An 18,988-nucleotide genomic window follows, 5' to 3' on the forward strand; every position below is an offset into this window, starting at 1 on the left:
GTTAAGAAAAATTCTATGAAAAGCCTTAAGCTTAAATTATTATTATTAGAACCAACCTAACTAAATTAATAGTATTATAAGTACAAGTCTTTAAAAAGACTTAAGCTTTTATTACTATTAAGATTATATATGAATATGAATAATATGAATATGAATATATGAATAAAAAAATAAGAGTAAGCTTTTAAAAATGGGAAAATTTATAGAATATATTAAGATTCAATGTGAAAAAAATAAATAATAATAAGTTAAGAAGTCTTTAAAAAGACTTAAGTCTTAAATTATTATTATTTCAATAAAGTGTTATTATATAGTATAATAAAATATTATAGTATTAATAGTATTATAAGTGCAAGTCTTTAAAAAGACTTAAACTTTTAGTACTATTATATATATAAAAATCAACTACAAATTTGATACTTAGCAATGAGCGCAGCGACGAGACAGCAGCGGGCCAAACGGCAGCGACGTCAATCGAAGCAGCAACGACCGCGTTGTAATTTACAAATATAATTTTACGTTAATGTATGCCACTTTTTAATAAAAAATGTAATCTTTACGTTAAAAATTTAGCTTAACACTTATGGTTTGGCAAAAAAACGTTAAGAACTGAAAAAATCAATTATAAATCGCATTTGGCTTTAAAAATATGTTGTAATACAAAAATTTAGTCTTCGACTGACTGCCTTCTTCTTTATTTTCTTTTACTATTTACTTTTTTAAGAAAAGCGCGGAAAAGCACTGTAAGCTAAGAGCGAGTTCTTCCATTTAGATTTAACATTTTCTAAGAACAATGCTCTTATTAAAATTGAATTCGATTCAACACTAGATCAATATATATTCAGTTCTTGAAGAGTACCTGAGAAAGGCCAAGTAACCATAACCTATGATTAAAGGCTTAATGATTGTTGCGCCTGCCAGCTCATAAGAAAAACAAACTTTAAGCTTCTAGAATTTTACTTTTATCTTACCAAAAGAAACTAGTTTAGACATATATTTTACTATAGTAAAAGAAGATAAATAAAAGGTCAGAAATTACTCTTTATAAAGAGTGCGCATCGATTTCTATTTTCAAAGTGTCAACAGAGACGTCCCTCTCTCTCTAACATTCACCTGCCACGCACTTGTAAATAACGTTGAAAAGCGCCCTAAGAGAGAGAGAGAGAAGCTAAGAGGGAGATTTAACACTAAAATTCTATTCAACACTGTATCATTATACATATATTGAATTATTGAGAAGTGGGAAAGAAAAGGAAAACAACATATGATTTCATTTATTTATTAAATTATTATATTAGCTACTCCGATTAAGCATTGCTCCGATCAAAATATATAATAAGATAACATTTGAACAAATATTGATATTGGGCTTTTTTCGTGGAGGCATAATATTTCAAAGGATGTATTTAATAATACGAATATTTCATTTGTGCACAAAATAACGCTTGAAGCATTTTTGCAGTTTTAAATATGGTTAGCGTCTGCCAAAAATTCGCTGCACCGATCTATTACGTCATCGGCTGGCTGTCTCTGACGTCATTGAAGATGCTTCTCATTGAAATCTTACATTCTTAAAAACTTGAAATGTAATGGAGTTGTGGGCAGTCTGTGAGCGTTGCAGTGGGCGTGGCAAAAAGTTTTTTGCCAAATCGAGAGAAATTTGCAAGACTATGACTATAAAACTATGAAAAAATATCAAAACATTTTCAAAAGTGTGGGCGTGGCAGATTTGGGCGGTTTGTGGGCGTTAGAATGGGCGTGGCAACATGAATCGAGAAACTTGCGCTGGTTCTATGTCTCTGGAGTCTGCATTCTGGATCTTAACTTTCTAGCTTTTATAGTTCCTGAGATCTCGACGTTCATACGGACGGACAGACGGACGGACAGACGGACATGGACAGATCGACTCGGCTATTGATCCTGATACTTTTCAACGAATCTAGTATACCCTTTTACTCTACGAGTAACGGGTATAAAAACGAAGCTCTCCAATGGCACGTGCTTTATGTTTGCAACAGCTGACTTTACAGCTGTTACTTTTAACAGTGGACTGTTAATTTTACATTTGCGTTACATAATATAAATCATTAATCAATTCTTAAAAAATAACTTTAAATTTTAAAAAACACGTAAAATTTCTAATAGTGCAACCACGGTTATCTATTTTTTTCCGATAAACCAGTACACATCATGGTCTTAGAATCAACTTAACTGAATTAGACATCGTAACTGATTATTTCTTAACCGTACAAAATAGAAACAAACGAGAACTTAGAAATAAACGTTGTTGGCTAAGTTTTTAAGTCTGTTCGTCCGTCTGCCTGCCCGTTCGTATGAACGTCGAAATATTAGAAACTATAAAAGCAAGAAGGTTGAGATTAAGCATACAGATTCTAGAGACAAAGACGCAAGTTTGTTGACCACTCTAACGCCCACAAAACGCCAAAAACTGCCACGCCCACACATTTACTTCCCCAATTTTTTTCGTCGATTTCGTCGACTATCGACTATCAAATTTAAATATTATATCATAAATATGTTAATTCACTTATGAACACATTTAAATGTCTTCTCCCCTGACTGTTTTGTCAAGACTATCCTCTCCAGAGACTTTCTTTTCTTGTAGTTTGTTGAGGGCTTTTATACTGGATTAGAGCTTTCTCATGTCCACTCCATTATATGGTTCTATGTGGTAAGTGAGCTATTTTGGGGCTCAATGCCCTACTGATGAACTTTGCCAACTACTTGAGAAGAATTTTCATGTGACTGGACTGGCTCTTTGACACTCATTTATAGACGAACTGTATTTTCTTTGTGTCATTCAGTCTGACTTAAAGGATTACAGCTATGGAATATTATTATTACTTGCCGAAGGCCTTGGAAAACTAGCCCCTAGCCTACCAGCAAAAACTTCATTGCTCTTTGGAGAGCCCACTTATATCTTAAGGGTATTCGGCGAATCTAGCAAAAGTATTTTATAAGCTTGACGAAAACTATATCTGGCCACAACTAAACTGATGATTAGTAAAGCCAGATTTCATCTCGTTCGCAACGGCATTTGTTTTTGAAGCAAACAACATATGTTTCCATAATATTTTTAATTTGGACGGCTTTACAAGGACAAGAAAGTCTAAACTTGCAAGGGTGCATTTAAATGTACCGCAACTTCGGACTCAGTCTCACTTGGGATCTCGAGGTGAACGGTCTACTCTTTGCGTGCGCCTATAGTTCCACAAATCTCAGCAAGCAAAACAAAATCCGCTTATCAGTGCTTAGAATCTTTCTCATCTCTCTCTGAACACGTGAAAGTAACAAGCAAAAAGTAACTCTGACTCGCTACATGATGGCAAAGAGGGGTTCCCCCGAACGCCATAACGCAACATGGACAAATATGTTATCACAAAAGCAATCTACGACTTCAATTGATGCCAAATACATTGTAATTTCTAGGAATAATGAGAGTAAAAAACAATTCAAATTATCTCCATTTGCTATAAAACAAATTATTGACTTCACCTGTGGTGGCGAAGTACTCTTTTGACGCACACTACCAACCCTGCTACTTCCAACCCTGCTACGATGGGCATACTTTTAATTTGTGTAAAAACGATAAAACTTGTGCCAAATGTGGGGACAAACACTTTGTAAATATAGATAAAATGAAACTTGTAGGATTAATACTAACTGTATCCACTGTAAATCTATCAATCTAATCTCAAACACCCGTACCTCGACTGATAAAAAATTTTTAATATACATCAAACAAGAGCGATTAAAACTAGTTTACAAGTTGACAAAAAAAACCGCCTATGAAATATATAAAAAAAACCACCCAACTGGCCGCCCACATATTCAGAAATAGCAAAGGCTACGCAACCACAACAAATAACCTCTGACAATTTTAAGCCTAATGCAGGAAAATTAGCTTCGAACGCGGTCGACTAAACCGACTTAAATGAACTTGTTACCATCACACCCATCGTTTCAAAAAAAAAAAACCAAAGTTCAAATCTTACTTCGCTCCATGTCTTAAAATATTTAAATCCAAAAAAAAAAAACAGACAAAGCAATAAAACAATTGTGTGACGATAATTTAATAGTCAGCTCTGACAATATGGAGTGTCTATAAATTTCTTCCACAATTAAAATCACTGTACAACATCTATGTATATTAGCATATTAAAAACATATAAAGTATTGTCATCTACCGTTTTCATTCATATAAATAATGACATTCAACTAGAGTTGAATGAAACATACGTGGATACTTAATCAATTAAAGTGATCTTCAAATATTACCCTCAAATATACTAATATACACGTATACTAATACATAACTCCATTCAAAGCCACCAAATCACTTTACCAAAAACTTTGACGCGACCGGTATTGTTGCCTATTCTACAAAAAAAACAAGAGAGAACGCTATAGTCGAGTTCCCCGACTATCTGATACCCGTTACTTACTCAGCTAGTGGAAGGGAGAAGGAGAGTCTTAAACACAATTTTTGGCGGTTTGTAGGCGTTATAGTTCGCGTGGCAGAAAGATTTTTGGCAAATCCATAGAAATTTACAAGACCAATATAAAAATGAAAAAATATCAAAACATTTTTCAAAAGTGTGGGCGTAGCAGCTTTGGGCGGTTTGAGGGCGTTAGAGTGGGCGTGGCAAAAAGTTTTTTGGCAAATCGATAGAAAATTACAAGACTAATACAAAAATAAAAAAATATCAAAACATTTTTCAAAAGTGTGGGCGTGGCAGTTTTGGGCGGTTTGTGGGCGTTAGAGTGGGCGTGGCAACATGAATCGACAAACTTACGCTGCGTCTATGTTTCTGGACTCTTTATGCTTAATCTAAATATTGTAGCTTTTGTTGTTCCTGAGATCTCAGCGTTCATACGGACGGACAGACAGACAGACGGACATTGCCAGATCGACTCGGCTATTGATCCTGATCAAGAATATATATACTTTATATGGTCGGAAACGCTTCCTTCTGCCGGTTACATACTTTTCAACGAATCTAGTATACCCTACGAGTAGGCTACTTACGAGTAACGGGTATAACAAGAATTCTCAACCACTTTAACAATATCTTCCATAACCATATTCCACAACAATATAAAACTAGCCTAATATTCTTATTATCAAAACTAACTCATATAAAACTTTAATCAATTCATACAGACCTACCAGTCTAAATCCCTGTGTTGCCTAATTACTAGACAAAAGGTTATGGTGGTTCGTATCAGTTAACAAGCTTCTGCATATTAATTAAGTAGGTTCAAAAAGGGAAGATCCGTTTTAGGTAATCTACCTTGCATGGATCATCTTATAATGGTATCCCTCTCACACAAACAACAGATTTCAATCATTTCACTAGACTTTAATATGAGTATTGCGGTGCCACCGTGTGCTTTTCCGTCGGGATGATTTGTACCATAGAAATTATAGTCTTTTATTTGAAAATTGTATTTGCTTGTGAGATGAGTTTCCGAAAGAAGAATTACGTCGATATGCTTCTCATGTAGGAATTGAGCTAGATCAAGTATGCGCTGCGAAACGCCATTGGCGTTCCACGTAGCTTGGCGTAAGGTAGCCATTATTTATTTGATTGTTGGGCTACAAGCATCTGTATCAAAAGGTTTTGATTAAGCAACATGTCTTGTATGGTGGTCCTCATAAGTGTCTAATTTTGTATGCACTTCATGTGGGGTTCGGGTATTTTGGGTTTGATTTTAAAACGTTTGCAAAGGTTATCTTGTTAGTGCTGGGTGTAGACCAGGGAGCGAAACTTGTTGCTTTCGAAAAAAGTACATCAGGATTTGTTTCTGATGGTGTCAGCGTAGCAGTCCCTTGGTGTGCCCGCGCCGTGTTCATTTTTTTGTGAAGATGGCTTATAAGCTCTTTGTAGATTGGACAGCCTCTGTAGTTTGCTGTGTGATTACCCCCCCCAGTTATTGCATTTTTTCTCGTTTGCATTTTCTTTATTAGTTTGGCAGTGTGTGGAGTCATGGAAATCTCTACAGACTACGCACACCGGGCCAAGTGTGCAATAAGACCTCGTGTGGCCATACTTTTGGCACTTTGTACATTGTACAGGAGCTTTACGTTTATGCGGCTCTTCTACTGTGATCCTTCGGTGTAGAAGGAGCTGGAGTTTGTAAATTGGATGAACCTCGTTTTTTTAGGAGGCTTGTTTTCTGGTTCAAACTCAATCTTGAAGAGTGGTTGGGTCAGCCTGTCGACCCAGCTTTTTTATTTACGTTTTCGTTTTGTTTTGCTGGTAGTGCAGCAGTACCGTTTGTTGCTTGCGGTTTTACTTTCGCTGACTCAGTCAGAGCGTGAGCGGGTGCAGCGGACGACGAAATAGAGCGGGCTGTCGGTATAGCTCCAGCTGTTGTTGTTGGACCTGTGTCGGAGCTAAAAGAGCGGGACAGCAAGAGCGCGCTCTTTCTTGATTTGTTGGTATAAGAAGGTTTCTTGGGCTATGGGTTATTGACCGCTCGATGTCTGCGGTGGGCGCTGTCGGTGAGACGAAGGCTAAAGTACGCGTTGTTGCGTTGAATTGAGAGCCGGCGGTCAGCTCACGCTGACGCTGAGCGCGAGTGTCGATCTGACTCATAGTTTTATTATTTAAGAATCACTATATCTATTTAAGCGATCTTGCATTGCATAGAGCGTCTCTTTCGCTTTAGGATTATTTATTTAGTTTATTTTATTAGTCGTTCACAATCAAAACAACCGATTTTGTGCGGAGCTCGATAATAACACGTCTTCACACGTCGGCGATCAAACAAAGTGTTGACGCTAATATTTGACGCCAAATATAAAAGACTAAAATATAGACTGCGCATCCCCTTCACTTGCTAACTTACGTTCAAAATTGTTTCGGTCTTCACGTTCCTTTCCTATCCAACGAAATCAAATATACTAAAACAATTCATTTATTCAAATCTATCAAACTTTTTTACGACATATAAAACTTATAAGTATACATATGTACATATAAATACAAACTTAATAACAGCGATCAATATTTTGAAGAAGTAAATTGTCACATGAAAATCCTACCAGGGCCTAAACCATCTAACATATTTTTTTTTTATTCAAATTAACGCATAGCACAAGGCCTTTGTAGCCAGTGGCTATTCATCATCTAATTATTTGTAGTTTAACTTTACATAAATAAGCAAAATAAACTTCGGACTAAGTGTGGGAGAACTAGTGCACATACATTTAAAATCTAAACACCAAACGGCAATACGGACAGTACACGTAAGAGAGAGAGAGAGAGAGAGTTAACAAATCCAAAAAAAAACAAAAAAAACAAGAAACTTAAAAGGTTTAAAACTTATGCTTAAAATTGTCCACGAAGCAGACAAAATTTACACACGAAGCCACTGCTGGCTTGGCTAAAGCAAATATATATATATTATACATATTATACATATATATATTATATATTATATATATATATTATATATATTATATATATTATATATATTATATATATTATATATATTATATATTATATATAATATATATAATATATATATTATATATAATATATAATATATATAATATATATAATATATATTATATATATATTATATATATTATATATATTTACACACGAAGCCACTGCTGGCTTGGCTAAAGCAAATATATATATATTATACATATTATACATATATATATTATATATTATATATATATATTATATATATTATATATATTATATATATTATATATATTATATATATATAATATATATATTATATTATATATATTATAATATATATATTATATATATTATATATATTTACACACGAAGCCACTGCTGGCTTGGCTAAAGCAAATATATATATATTATACATATTATACATATATATATTATATATTATATATATTATATATATTATATATATTATATATATTCTATATATTATATATATTCTATATATTATATATATTCTATATATTATATATATTATATATATTATATATATTATATATATTATATATATTATATAATATATTATATATATTATATATAATTGTTCACGCCAGAAGGGCGCAAACCACTGAGCGGCAGCGTAAGCAGTGTAAAGCTCCTCCACGGCTCGCAAGCACCGCTGCTCGCGCTCTCCTTCTCTCCTCGCGCTCTCCTTCTCTCCTCGCGCTCTCCCTCTCTCCTCTCGCTCTATTCACCACTCCGCGGTCCCGCGGTACTCAAAATGTTAGTTTTAAGTTAGTCTTAATTTACAAGTGCGATAATAAAGTGCAAAACTGAAGTCGAGCCCGTGACTTTTTCATTTCTGGAGGGACTGATCAGCAGCAGCCACCACAACAACAACAACCATTCAGAAGCCAACTTATCTTGGACGTCAATCCGCCCACTCCTTTTCATGGTCCTTCGAGTCCGCGACACATCGTGATCCTGCCAGCGCTCCTTGCGGAAAAAATCAAGATAAGTACGGCTTTATATCCTATTCCGTCCGTGGTCGCCATTTTCGTTTTTTTTCCAACGGCGTTATTCTTTCCGTTCATCCGAATCAAGTGAAAAGTGAAAATATATAAGTACATGCGCCCAGCCACCGTGATTACTTCTTTTTTAAGTGCATAAAAAAGCACTTTGCCAATACCGGCCCCCTACTTCGTCTCACGGTGATCCGCTGGTATTCAAGCGCATATACATATATATATAATATATACATTTTTTTAAAACACTGTCCAAAATTCACTATTATCGTCCGCTGCTAAACTGCTGTTTTTTTTTGCCTCAATATAAATACAAACCACAAATTCAAATTAATTAAATCAAATATACATATACGTATTTAGCAAAATTTTACATACACATAAAATTATACATACCCATAAATACATATCCATACATATATATCCATACACATATAAATATACATATCCATATAAATATACATATACATATTCCAATAAAATTTACATCTACATACATATATAAAAATCACTCCATATATTTAACCAGTTTAATACACAAATAAAACATATTTCCAAAAATAATAAATAATATCGAATCCGAACTGAGAACAAAGTTTATTTCTTGGCTCAAAATAAAACACAAATTTCGACATACAGAATAAAATAAAATCTGACTTTTTCTTCCGTTATTACATTACATATATATGTTTAAATTCCAAATAATACATACATACATACACACAGTCGCGACTTACATAGGCTTGCCAAGTGCAAGTTCTTTCGTCTCCTCTTTGTTCTTTATTGCCCTGACAAAAACCGGCGCATAGCGACGAAAGAATACCCTATAATCGAAACATAAAATAAAATAAATAAGTCCGACGACAAAATTTAAGAAAAAACTGACCCGATTATTTAATAATTATTTAAGCCAAATAATAACTTTTTACAAGCTATTTCTGGCTCCTATGGTATTTCTGGTTCCTAAATTAAAATAATTATTTATCAGTTCCACCCAAATTTATCAGCCTCCCTACTTGGCTTTTTGGCGTGTTTGTTGGTTTTTTTGGTGTTTATGTTTCGCATCCGTTTGTCGCGATTTTTTCGTTGTGGTCCTAAATCCGGTAGCTATTTTTATAAATTATTAGCTATCATCCGAACTCTATTCGCTAGCTATTATTTAGCTATTTTTCCACAAATTCGAATTTATAGCTATTTTCTATATAACGGGTGTTTTTTTTAGAGGTATAGAACTTTAAGTTGGCATTACTGTTCAAGATGGCGACCGATTTAACAGCTGTCAAGTGATTTATTCTCAGTTTGGTTTGGCAATTCGTCATGCGTGCTTACAAAATCCAACTCGTGCAAGAATTGAAACCAAACGATCATCAAGCAAGGCGTAGATTCGTCGAATGGGCCCAAAACGAGATTGCTGTTGTTCCCGATTTTTCATAAGCCTCCAAGATCTTGTGATTTAACACCGCTAGACTACTTTTTGTGGGGCTATGTAAAGTCATTGGTCTATGCGGATAAGCCACAAACGCTAAACCATTTGGAAGACAACATTCGCCGTGTTATTGCCGATATACGGCCAAATATGTTGGAAAAAGTCATTGCAAATTGGACGTCCAGATTGGACTACATCCGAGCCAGCCGTGGCGGTCATATGCCAGAAATCATATTTAAAATGTAATGCCACAAGATTATCTTTCATGTCAATAAAATTCATGTCAATCGAATAATCCATCGTTGTTTTATTGCAATTTAAAGTTCTATACCTCTAAAAAAAACACCCTATATTAGCTATTTTTTTCGGGATTTCAAGTCGGTAGCGATTTTTTATAAATTATTGGCTATTACCCAGACTCCATCTGTTAGCTATTTTTTAGCTATTTTTTTTCCATAAATTCAAATTTATAGCTATTTTCTATATATTAGCTATTTTTTTCGGGATCTCAAGTCAGTAGCGATTTTTTATAAATTATTGGCTATTACCCAGACTGCATCTGGTAGCTATTATTTAGCTATTTTTTCCATAAATTCCAATTTATAGCTATTTTCTATATATTAGCTATTTTGTTTTTTTCGGTTTCCAGTCGGTAGCGATTTTTTATAAATCATTGGCTATTATCCAGACTCCAGCTGGTAGCTTTTTTAGCTATTTTTTCTAGAAATTGCAATTCATAGTTTTTTTTATAATTTGAGCTATTGTTTCCAGATCCCAATTGCTACTTTCTCCCGAATTCCGACGGGATTCTTTGTCCATCCAGATTTGGGTGCTCTCTGTGTCTGGTTCTTTTTCGATTCCACATTTTTTGCGGCGGGCAGGCCTTCTTGACTTCCTTCTCCTAGGGCACAGCTGAGCATGCCCCTAGAGGGAGACAAGAAAAAGACACCCGCACCTGGAAAAGAACAAAAGTTCAACCCGCAATCTCCGCTATCCACTTGCGGTAAGCCAGCACCCAAGTCCGTTAGTCCCAGGGTCAAAACCGAGACTCCCACTCCGAAAGCAAAGGTTTTGCCATCGACTAGTTCGAAGACAACTCCTAGGATTGTCATATTCCGACCAGTGCCGCGAGCGTCTAGTGAGTCTTCTCTATCGAGAAAATCCGAGAGTCCCTCCGCTGTCGGGACTGATTTCCTCCGCGTCACACGCTCTACCACAAAGAAAATGGCATCCTCTGAGCAGCCAACGCCCGCAACCGCAGCGTTGCATAAATTCATCGCCGTCAGCGATCGCGTAAGCCACTCCTGATCAAGCCTCTCCGTCCCTACACACGTTACAAGTCCGTCTGCAACAGGTGCGAGCCTTATGGGACAAAGTGGAAAGAGAGTACGAAACATGCTCTGACCTAATGGCCCAAGAAGGATCCCTCGACACAGTGTCTATTCTCCAGGCCAAATATGACTACTGCTACTCAGTATACGAGTCATGTGCAGCACAAATTGGCGAAACAATCGACAGAGCAACGCCTCAAGTCGCGCAAGCACCCTCTCAGCCGCTAATTTCGTCCGGCTGCCGCTTACCTCCATGCGACACGGAAGTCTTCGATGGCGACTACCTCCGATGGCCCACTTTCCGGGACCTATTCACGGCAATTTACGTAAACAACCCCAGGCTGACTCCGGTCGAGAAGCTATTCCATCTCCTAACGAAAACAAGTGGCGAAGCAAAAGCCATCGTGGCGAAATCTCCTCTCACGAATGATGGTTTTGCTTCCGCGTGGGAGGCGCTTCGAGATCGGTTCCAAAACAAGCGACTTTTAGTCAACAGCCAGCTCAAGCTCCTTTTTAACTTGAGTTCAATTTCGCAAGAATCTGGTCATGCTCTGAAAGAGCTACAATCCACGATTCAGGGGTGTTTAACAGCACTAGCGCATTCCCAGGTATCCACAGAAAACTGGGATTGTCTCTTGGTTTTCCTTTGCGCGAGCAAACTGCCCAAGCAGACCCTGTCCTTATGGGAACAGTCGCTAACTGCCAAATCCGAGATCCCAGCTTGGGAAGAAATGAATGCCTTCCTGAGCGAAAGGTATCGGACATTGGAAGCCATCGAAGATATGAAACCGACTCAGGCAGTTCCAAAAAGGCTTCAATCCTTCGAGACAAAGGTCAGCACCAAACAGAAAGGGTGTGACTTATGTTCTAAGGAGAACCATCCGGTCAGATTGTGCCCGCGTTTTCTTCAAATGTCTGTTGACTCGCGCTCCGGCTATATAAAAAAGAAGCAGCTATGTCTGAATTGTTTTGCCAGAGGTCACCAGCTACGCGACTGCACAAGCACACACAGCTGCTTTACATGTAAGGGCAGGCACCATACGCTGCTGCACCGCAGCCCCCCAAATTCCGAAAATGCGAGTTCCTCAACCTCGCCCCCTACACAGCAACCTCCGAGACCCTCCAGCAGAAATGCATCGGCAAGCACCTCAGCGGTGCAAACTTTTTTCGCGTCCGGCACTTCAGCCGTCCTACTGAGCACAGCGATCATTGACGTGTGCCATTTGGGGACGAACTACCGAGCCCGAGCCTTAATCGACTCGGGATCCGAGGCGACGTTCATTTCAGAACGCCTGTTCAACCTCATCAAGTTGCCATTCCGCAACACCCAGACCAAGTCTCCGGGTTAAATCATTCGGTCTCCGCGAAATCCTCGAAGCTGTGTCACTTCGGGATTCGCTCTCCTACTAAGCCAGGTCTACAGTTAGACACTGAAGCGTACGTCCTTCCGGAGCTCTCAGGCAAACTGCCCTCCTATCCGATCCCTCGGAATTCTTTGAAGGACCGGCCCGCACTCCGCTGGGCAGATCCTACCTTTTTTGAGAGCTCTCAGATTGATGTACTGATCGGGGCTGACATTCTACCATCCATAATGATGGATGGCACCCGACAAAATATTTGCGGCTCGCTCCTGGGCCAAGAAACTATTTTCGGGTGGGTGCTAACGGGCCGATTTCCAAGGGTAAACCGAAACGGGTCGCATCCTTCACGACCCAGGTGCACCAAATAGGCGACCCTGATTCGCTCGACACGCTTCTCAGCAAGTTCTGGGAGGTGGAGGATCTACCAGTAAAGATGGTAAAAGAGTTGGACTCCTATTGTGAAAGGAACTTCCTCCAAACAACAACAAAAGACGCAAGCGGGAGGTACGTGGTGACGCTCCCGTTCCGGGACCCCGAGAATACCGGTTCCGATTTAGGATATTCAAGGTCCATTGCGTTAGCTCAGTTTCTTAGAAACGAAAATCGTTTAAAAAGAGACTTCCCCTTAAAAGAGCAATATGACAGCGTGATCCAGGAGTACCTGGATCTGGGTCATATGAAAGAAGTTCCGCCGACTCACAATTCTCCCTCGTATCATCTTCCTCATCACGCGGTAGTTAAGCCCGAAAGCACCACTACAAAGCTTCGCGTTGTATTCAACGCTTCAAGTCCGTCGGCAAATGGGACCAGCTTAAATGATATCCTTCATGCTGGTCCAGTCTTACAATCCGATCTAACGATCCAGGTCCTGAAATGGCGTTATTTTCAATACGTCTTCAGTGCAGACATTACGAAAATGTATCGTCAGATCTGGGTCGATCCAAAACATACCCCGTTTCAAAGAATTCTGTTCCGAAACAAGGAAGGAGATATCCGAGACTTTGAACTAAAAACAGTTACCTTCGGGGTCAACTGCGCCCCCTTCCTCGCCATTCGAGTCTTGCAACAGCTGGCAGAGGATATCCAAGCGCCATTTCCAAATGCCAGCCGCATCATCCAGCAGCACATGTACGTCGACGACGTTCTGGCAGGGGCGAATTCCGTAAACGAAGCCCAAAGTTCGATTCGAGAGTTGCAAGCAGCCCTAAGTGCCTCCGGGTTTCCGCTAAGAAAGTGGACCTCGAACAACAAAAGCGTCCTTAAAGACGTCACGGCCGAACACCTCCTTCATAGCAAGTTCCTCGACATCGATGCCGAAAGCACGGCCAAGACGCTCGGTATTCGGTGGAGGGCAAAGTCCGACGAATTCTATTTCGTTCCCCCCGAAATAGTTGTGGAACCCTCCTATACAAAGCGAGAAGTTTTGTCCCAAATCGCTAGGTTGTTCGATCCTGCCGGGTGGCTCGCGCCGTTCATAATCCGTTCAAAAATGTTCATGCAGGAGATTTGGTTGCAGAACTTAGGCTGGGACGATAAGCTTCCCACTGAAATGAGTCAGCGGTGGCAATCGTTTTTAGACGAGTATTCCGACCTCAACCAGATCCGCGTTCCGAGATGGATCTGGTACCAGCCTGAGGTAATCATAGAGCACCACGGTTTCTGTGACGCGTCTCAGAGAGCCTATGGAGCGGCTATATACATCCGCGTCGAGATGGGGCAAAGGATCCTGACTCGCCTGCTTACAGCCAAAACACGAGTGGCCCCGGTAAAAACCGTCTCCCTTCCTCGGCTAGAGCTCTGTGGTGCCGTGCTGTTAACCGAAATGGTGACAGCAATCCTTCAGCACATGCCCTCCGCCAATTCAGATATCCGCTGCTGGACAGATTCCACAATCGTCTTAGCCTGGCTACGAAAGCCTGCGTGCAACTGGACCACATTTGTGGCCAACAAAGTTGCCAAGATCACGCAGGCGAAGCCAGTCGACTGTTGGGCACACGTTCGCTCAGAACAAAATTCCGCCGATCTAGCCAGTCGAGGCGTATCCCTACATGAATTGGCAGAAAACCATCTCTGGTGGCACGGACCAGAGTGGCTGCAAGGGCCACGAGAGCTATGGCCAGCACAAAGCGACACTCTTCCAGTGACAGAACTAGAACAGCGCGCGGTCAAAGTGCATTTTGTCAAGGCCCCGTCCATCGACTTTCTCGAACGTTTCTCCAAATTGGACAAGGCCCTGCGAGTTCTGGTCTATGTTCAACGCTTCCTTAAACGCTGCCGCAAAGGTTCGTTCTTGCCCAATTCACGCCCTACAAGTGAAGAGATCCGGGAGGCAGAACGAACTCTGACCTCCATTGCGCAGCGCAGAGCATATGGCCAAGAGCTTCAGCATTTGACCGAGAAAAGGCCTCTTCCAGTGTCAAGTCCTTTGGTGAATTTGTTCCCGTTCATTGACCAACACGGCCTTTTAAGGGCGTGCGGCCGTCTCACTGCCTCCAAAACCCTGCAATATGATGAACGTCATACGATTATTCTCCCCTATGACTGTAGACTGTCGCGCCTCATCGTCCAATTTACCCACCAGATTACTCTTCATGGCGGTAGTCAATTGATCGTACGCCTGATCCGATCGAAGTATTGGATTCCTAAAATCAAGAATCTGGTGAAGACTGTGGTCAATCCGTGTAAGATTTGCACGATTTACAAGAAGAGACTCCAAACACAGCTGATGGGCGATTTCCCGACAAATAGAGTCTCCTTCTCGAGGGCGTTCACATACACGGGGGTCGACTATGCCGGCCCTTTCGAAATAAAAAATTATACAGGGAGAGCGTGTCTCATAACGAAGGGATACGTTTGTGTGTTTTTCCACGAAGGCTATCCATTTGGAACCCACTTCCGATCTAACAACCGAGAAATTTCTAGCGGCCTTTGCTCGTTTCGTAGCAAGGCGCGGTTGTCCTCAGCGGGTCCATTCGGATAATGGTAAGACCTTTGTGGGGGCGGCAACTTTGATTTCCAGGGACTTTCTCCAAGCTACCAAAGAGTCCGTGACTGATGCATATAGCCATCAGGGACTCGTATGGCGGTTCATCCCACCAGGGGCTCCACATATGGGGGGTTTGTGGGAAGCAGGGGTGAAAAGCTTCAAAACCCTGTTCCTTAAATCGACGTCAGCCCGCAAATACACATTTGAGGAGCTGGCGACGCTTCTCGCTAAGATTGAGGCTTGCCTCAACTCTAGACCCCTCTCCCCTATTTCCGAAGATCCCTCAGATTTGCTGGCCCTCACACCAGGCCATTTTCTCATTGGAGGGCCGTTGCTTTCCACGGCGGAACCCGAGATAAAGGGCGAAGCCAAGTCGATAATAAATCGATGGCAACACCTCAAGGCACAACATCAGCAGTTTAGTGCACGGTGGAAAGAGGAGTATCTTAAAGAACTCCATAAACGTAACAAATGGCAATTTCCGACCAGGAACCTCCAAGCCGACGATATGGTAGTTGTCAAGGAGGACAATCTACCACCGAACGAATGGCGGCTCGGCAGAATCGTTTCTGCCTTTCCAGGAGCCGTCGACCGCATTCGAGTCGTTGAGATCCGTACGTCTCGCGGCACCATAAAACGCCCTGTCCACAAGGTTATTCTTCTACCGATGGAGGACAAAGAGTCCTCCGTTCCTAGGGATTAGGGCACTTCCCCCAGTCCGGGGCCCAGATAGTAGTCGGCTCATACTAAGCTTTTTATTTCTTTTATTGGCAGACTTACTACTCACTTCCTAAAAATAATGGCTCCTCGTCCTCGTGCCACGCAGTCGTTGGAGAGCAGACGTACTCGAGGTATTAAATCCTACCGCTGCCGAGTCTTATCTGGAATCCATCCTCTTCGGAAGTGCAAGAGGTTCCACAAACTGAGCGCTGAAAAGCGCCTTCGGGCAGTACTTATTAATAAGTACTGCTCGAACTGCCTCGCCCATCAGCACTCAGAAGGAGACTGCCGCAGCCAAGACGGATGCAAGAAGTGTGGAGGAGACCACCACACCCTACTCCACATGCACGAGGTCCTCCCCGCTCTGACCCCGGCAGCGCTACCAGCTCCGACGCGCAGAGAGCGCCATCCCGCTGCACCTCGTCCGGTCCGGATTTCCGGCACTCCGCCACCAGCCCCAGTCGCCAACAATCGCCCGCGTCCGAAGGTCTCCGTCGCGTCTCCGTCGGTGGCAACGGGGCAGCAGAAGGCTGTCCCCATCCTGCCTACAGCCGTCGTCGTGCTGGACACGGGCTCGAAGACTTTCGAGACCGGCGCCATGATCGACCCATGCATGCCGGTGAGCAGCATCGACCGGTCGTTGGCGGCTGCGTTCCGGCTGCCCATCACACGGCTGGGAGACGACGAGGTCTGCTCGGTGAAACTCCGGTCCCGAACAAGCACCTTCCGACTCAACGTCGTCCTGAAGATCGAACCCAGTCTAAGGATCCGGACACCCATCCGAGCTCTGAGCGACGCCGCAAGGGCCAAATTTGACGGTGTTCGTCTCGCGGACGAGCGCTTCCACCGGCCGGCCACCATCTCCCTCGTGTTGGGATCAGATGTATATGCCAATCTGATCCAACCGGGGTTCCTAAAGATTGAGGATGGGTTGCCCGTCGCGCAGAACACGGTGTTCGGATGGACCGTTTCTGGAGCGTGCACGGAATGAAGAGGCCGATCCTGCTGTCTAGCCGGCCAGGGATACCTTTGCCTACGCAAGGGGGGGGAGAATGTTCACGCCAGAAGGGCGCAAACCACTGAGCGGCAGCGTAAGCAGTGTAAAGCTCCTCCACGGCTCGCAAGCACCGCTGCTCGCGCTCTCCTTCTCTCCTCGCGCTCTCCTTCTCTCCTCGCGCTCTCCCTCTCTCCTCTCGCTCTATTCACCACTCCGCGGTCCCGCGGTACTCAAAATGTTAGTTTTAAGTTAGTCTTAATTTACAAGTGCGATAATAAAGTGCAAAACTGAAGTCGAGCCCGTGACTTTTTCATTTCTGGAGGGACTGATCAGCAGCAGCCACCACAACAACAACAACCATTCAGAAGCCAACTTATCTTGAACGTCAATCCGCCCACTCCTTTTCAATATTATATATATTATATATATTATATTATATATTATTATATATATTATTATTATATATTATTATATATATATTATATATATATATATTATATATATATATTATTATATTATATATATTATATATATTATATATATTATATATATTATATATATTATATATATTATATATATTATATATATTATATATATTATATATTATATATATTATATATATTATATATATTATATATATTATATATATTATATATATTATATATATAATATATATATATATATTTATATATAATTTGAAGCACAGAAAGAAAGGACGTCCCTTTACTTTGAAGTCAGTGAGATAAATACAAGGGTGTGTAAGCTTTCGTCCTTTTTTAATTTGATTTGCCCTTTTGGATAATGCGAAAAAATTTTATATATCTGATTAATTAGTTTTGATTAAATAAAGGGAACGGTACTTACATTTTCTGCAAATCGTGCGTATTTACCCTCCTCAGATAAAAAATCACTTGAGCATCTTTTCAAATGAGCAATTAGGTATTTTCGAACAGCCTTCATTGACGGCAAAATTACGCTACACAGGACACATAAAAGTGCCCAATTTTTTAAATTTACTCTTGAATTTGCATCTGGATGATCCGTGGTCTGTTTTATTAATTGAAGATACAGTTCATTTAATAAAGCTTCCTTTTTCATACATTTGTCCATTATTGATTGAATTATTCGAACATGCTCATCTTCTGCACGCTTTATGGATTCGCCTGAAAGAAACAAGTTATCAGGTAATATTACATGCAGAAGGAATAATCTTTGCTGTAATTTGGAATTTAAAAATATGTTTAAGCATTGTGCCCTTTATTTATATACAAATTGCTTTATTTACAAAGACCGTTTGGTAGATGTGTCTCTTTTTGAACGATCTTAACGTCTATAATATGTTGTTTCTTGATCTTCGAATTATGATAGTAACAACGGTTTTATAGGATTTAGTAAATATTGTTGTTATTTAAATGAAAAAAAAACACCTTCATGCGAGGTTAATGTGACGATCGCATCTTAAATACACAGATGTTCTTATATCAACTTTTTGACAAAAAAAAACACTTGATTTACTATATATACACTATCAAGGGTAATCCGTAAATATCCTGAGATTTTACTTCAGCAATAATCGACAACATTTCACAAATCTCTTCGAAATTACCTGCTTGGGGTAGACACGTTACCAAATGTAATCACGCAAGTATTTGATTACCAAATATTTTAGATTTAATAATAATTCT

The 18,988-nt window shown here is 40.3% G+C and overlaps 1 protein-coding gene across 1 annotated transcript; it reads left to right on the plus strand.

The window, feature by feature from the left end:
* Positions 1-8,065: 8,065 nt before the first annotated feature.
* Positions 8,066-17,692, plus strand: LOC120457601. Its single transcript, XM_039645112.1, has 2 exons — positions 8,066-8,475; positions 16,361-17,692. The coding sequence occupies exon 2, from the start codon at positions 16,386-16,388 to the stop codon at positions 17,295-17,297; it is 912 nt and encodes a 303-aa protein (XP_039501046.1). The 5' UTR covers positions 8,066-8,475; positions 16,361-16,385; the 3' UTR covers positions 17,298-17,692.
* The last annotated feature ends 1,296 nt before the right edge of the window (positions 17,693-18,988 follow it).

This window comes from Drosophila santomea, unplaced genomic scaffold, assembly GCF_016746245.2.
Source record: "Drosophila santomea strain STO CAGO 1482 unplaced genomic scaffold, Prin_Dsan_1.1 Segkk5_quiver_pilon_scaf, whole genome shotgun sequence".
NCBI lineage: Eukaryota > Metazoa > Arthropoda > Insecta > Diptera > Drosophilidae > Drosophila > Drosophila santomea.

Excerpts from the sequence above, each read along its gene's own strand:
- LOC120457601 (XM_039645112.1), top strand. The coding sequence starts at position 16,386 with ATGGCTCCTCGTCCTCGTGCCACGCAGTCGTTGGAGAGCAGACGTACT.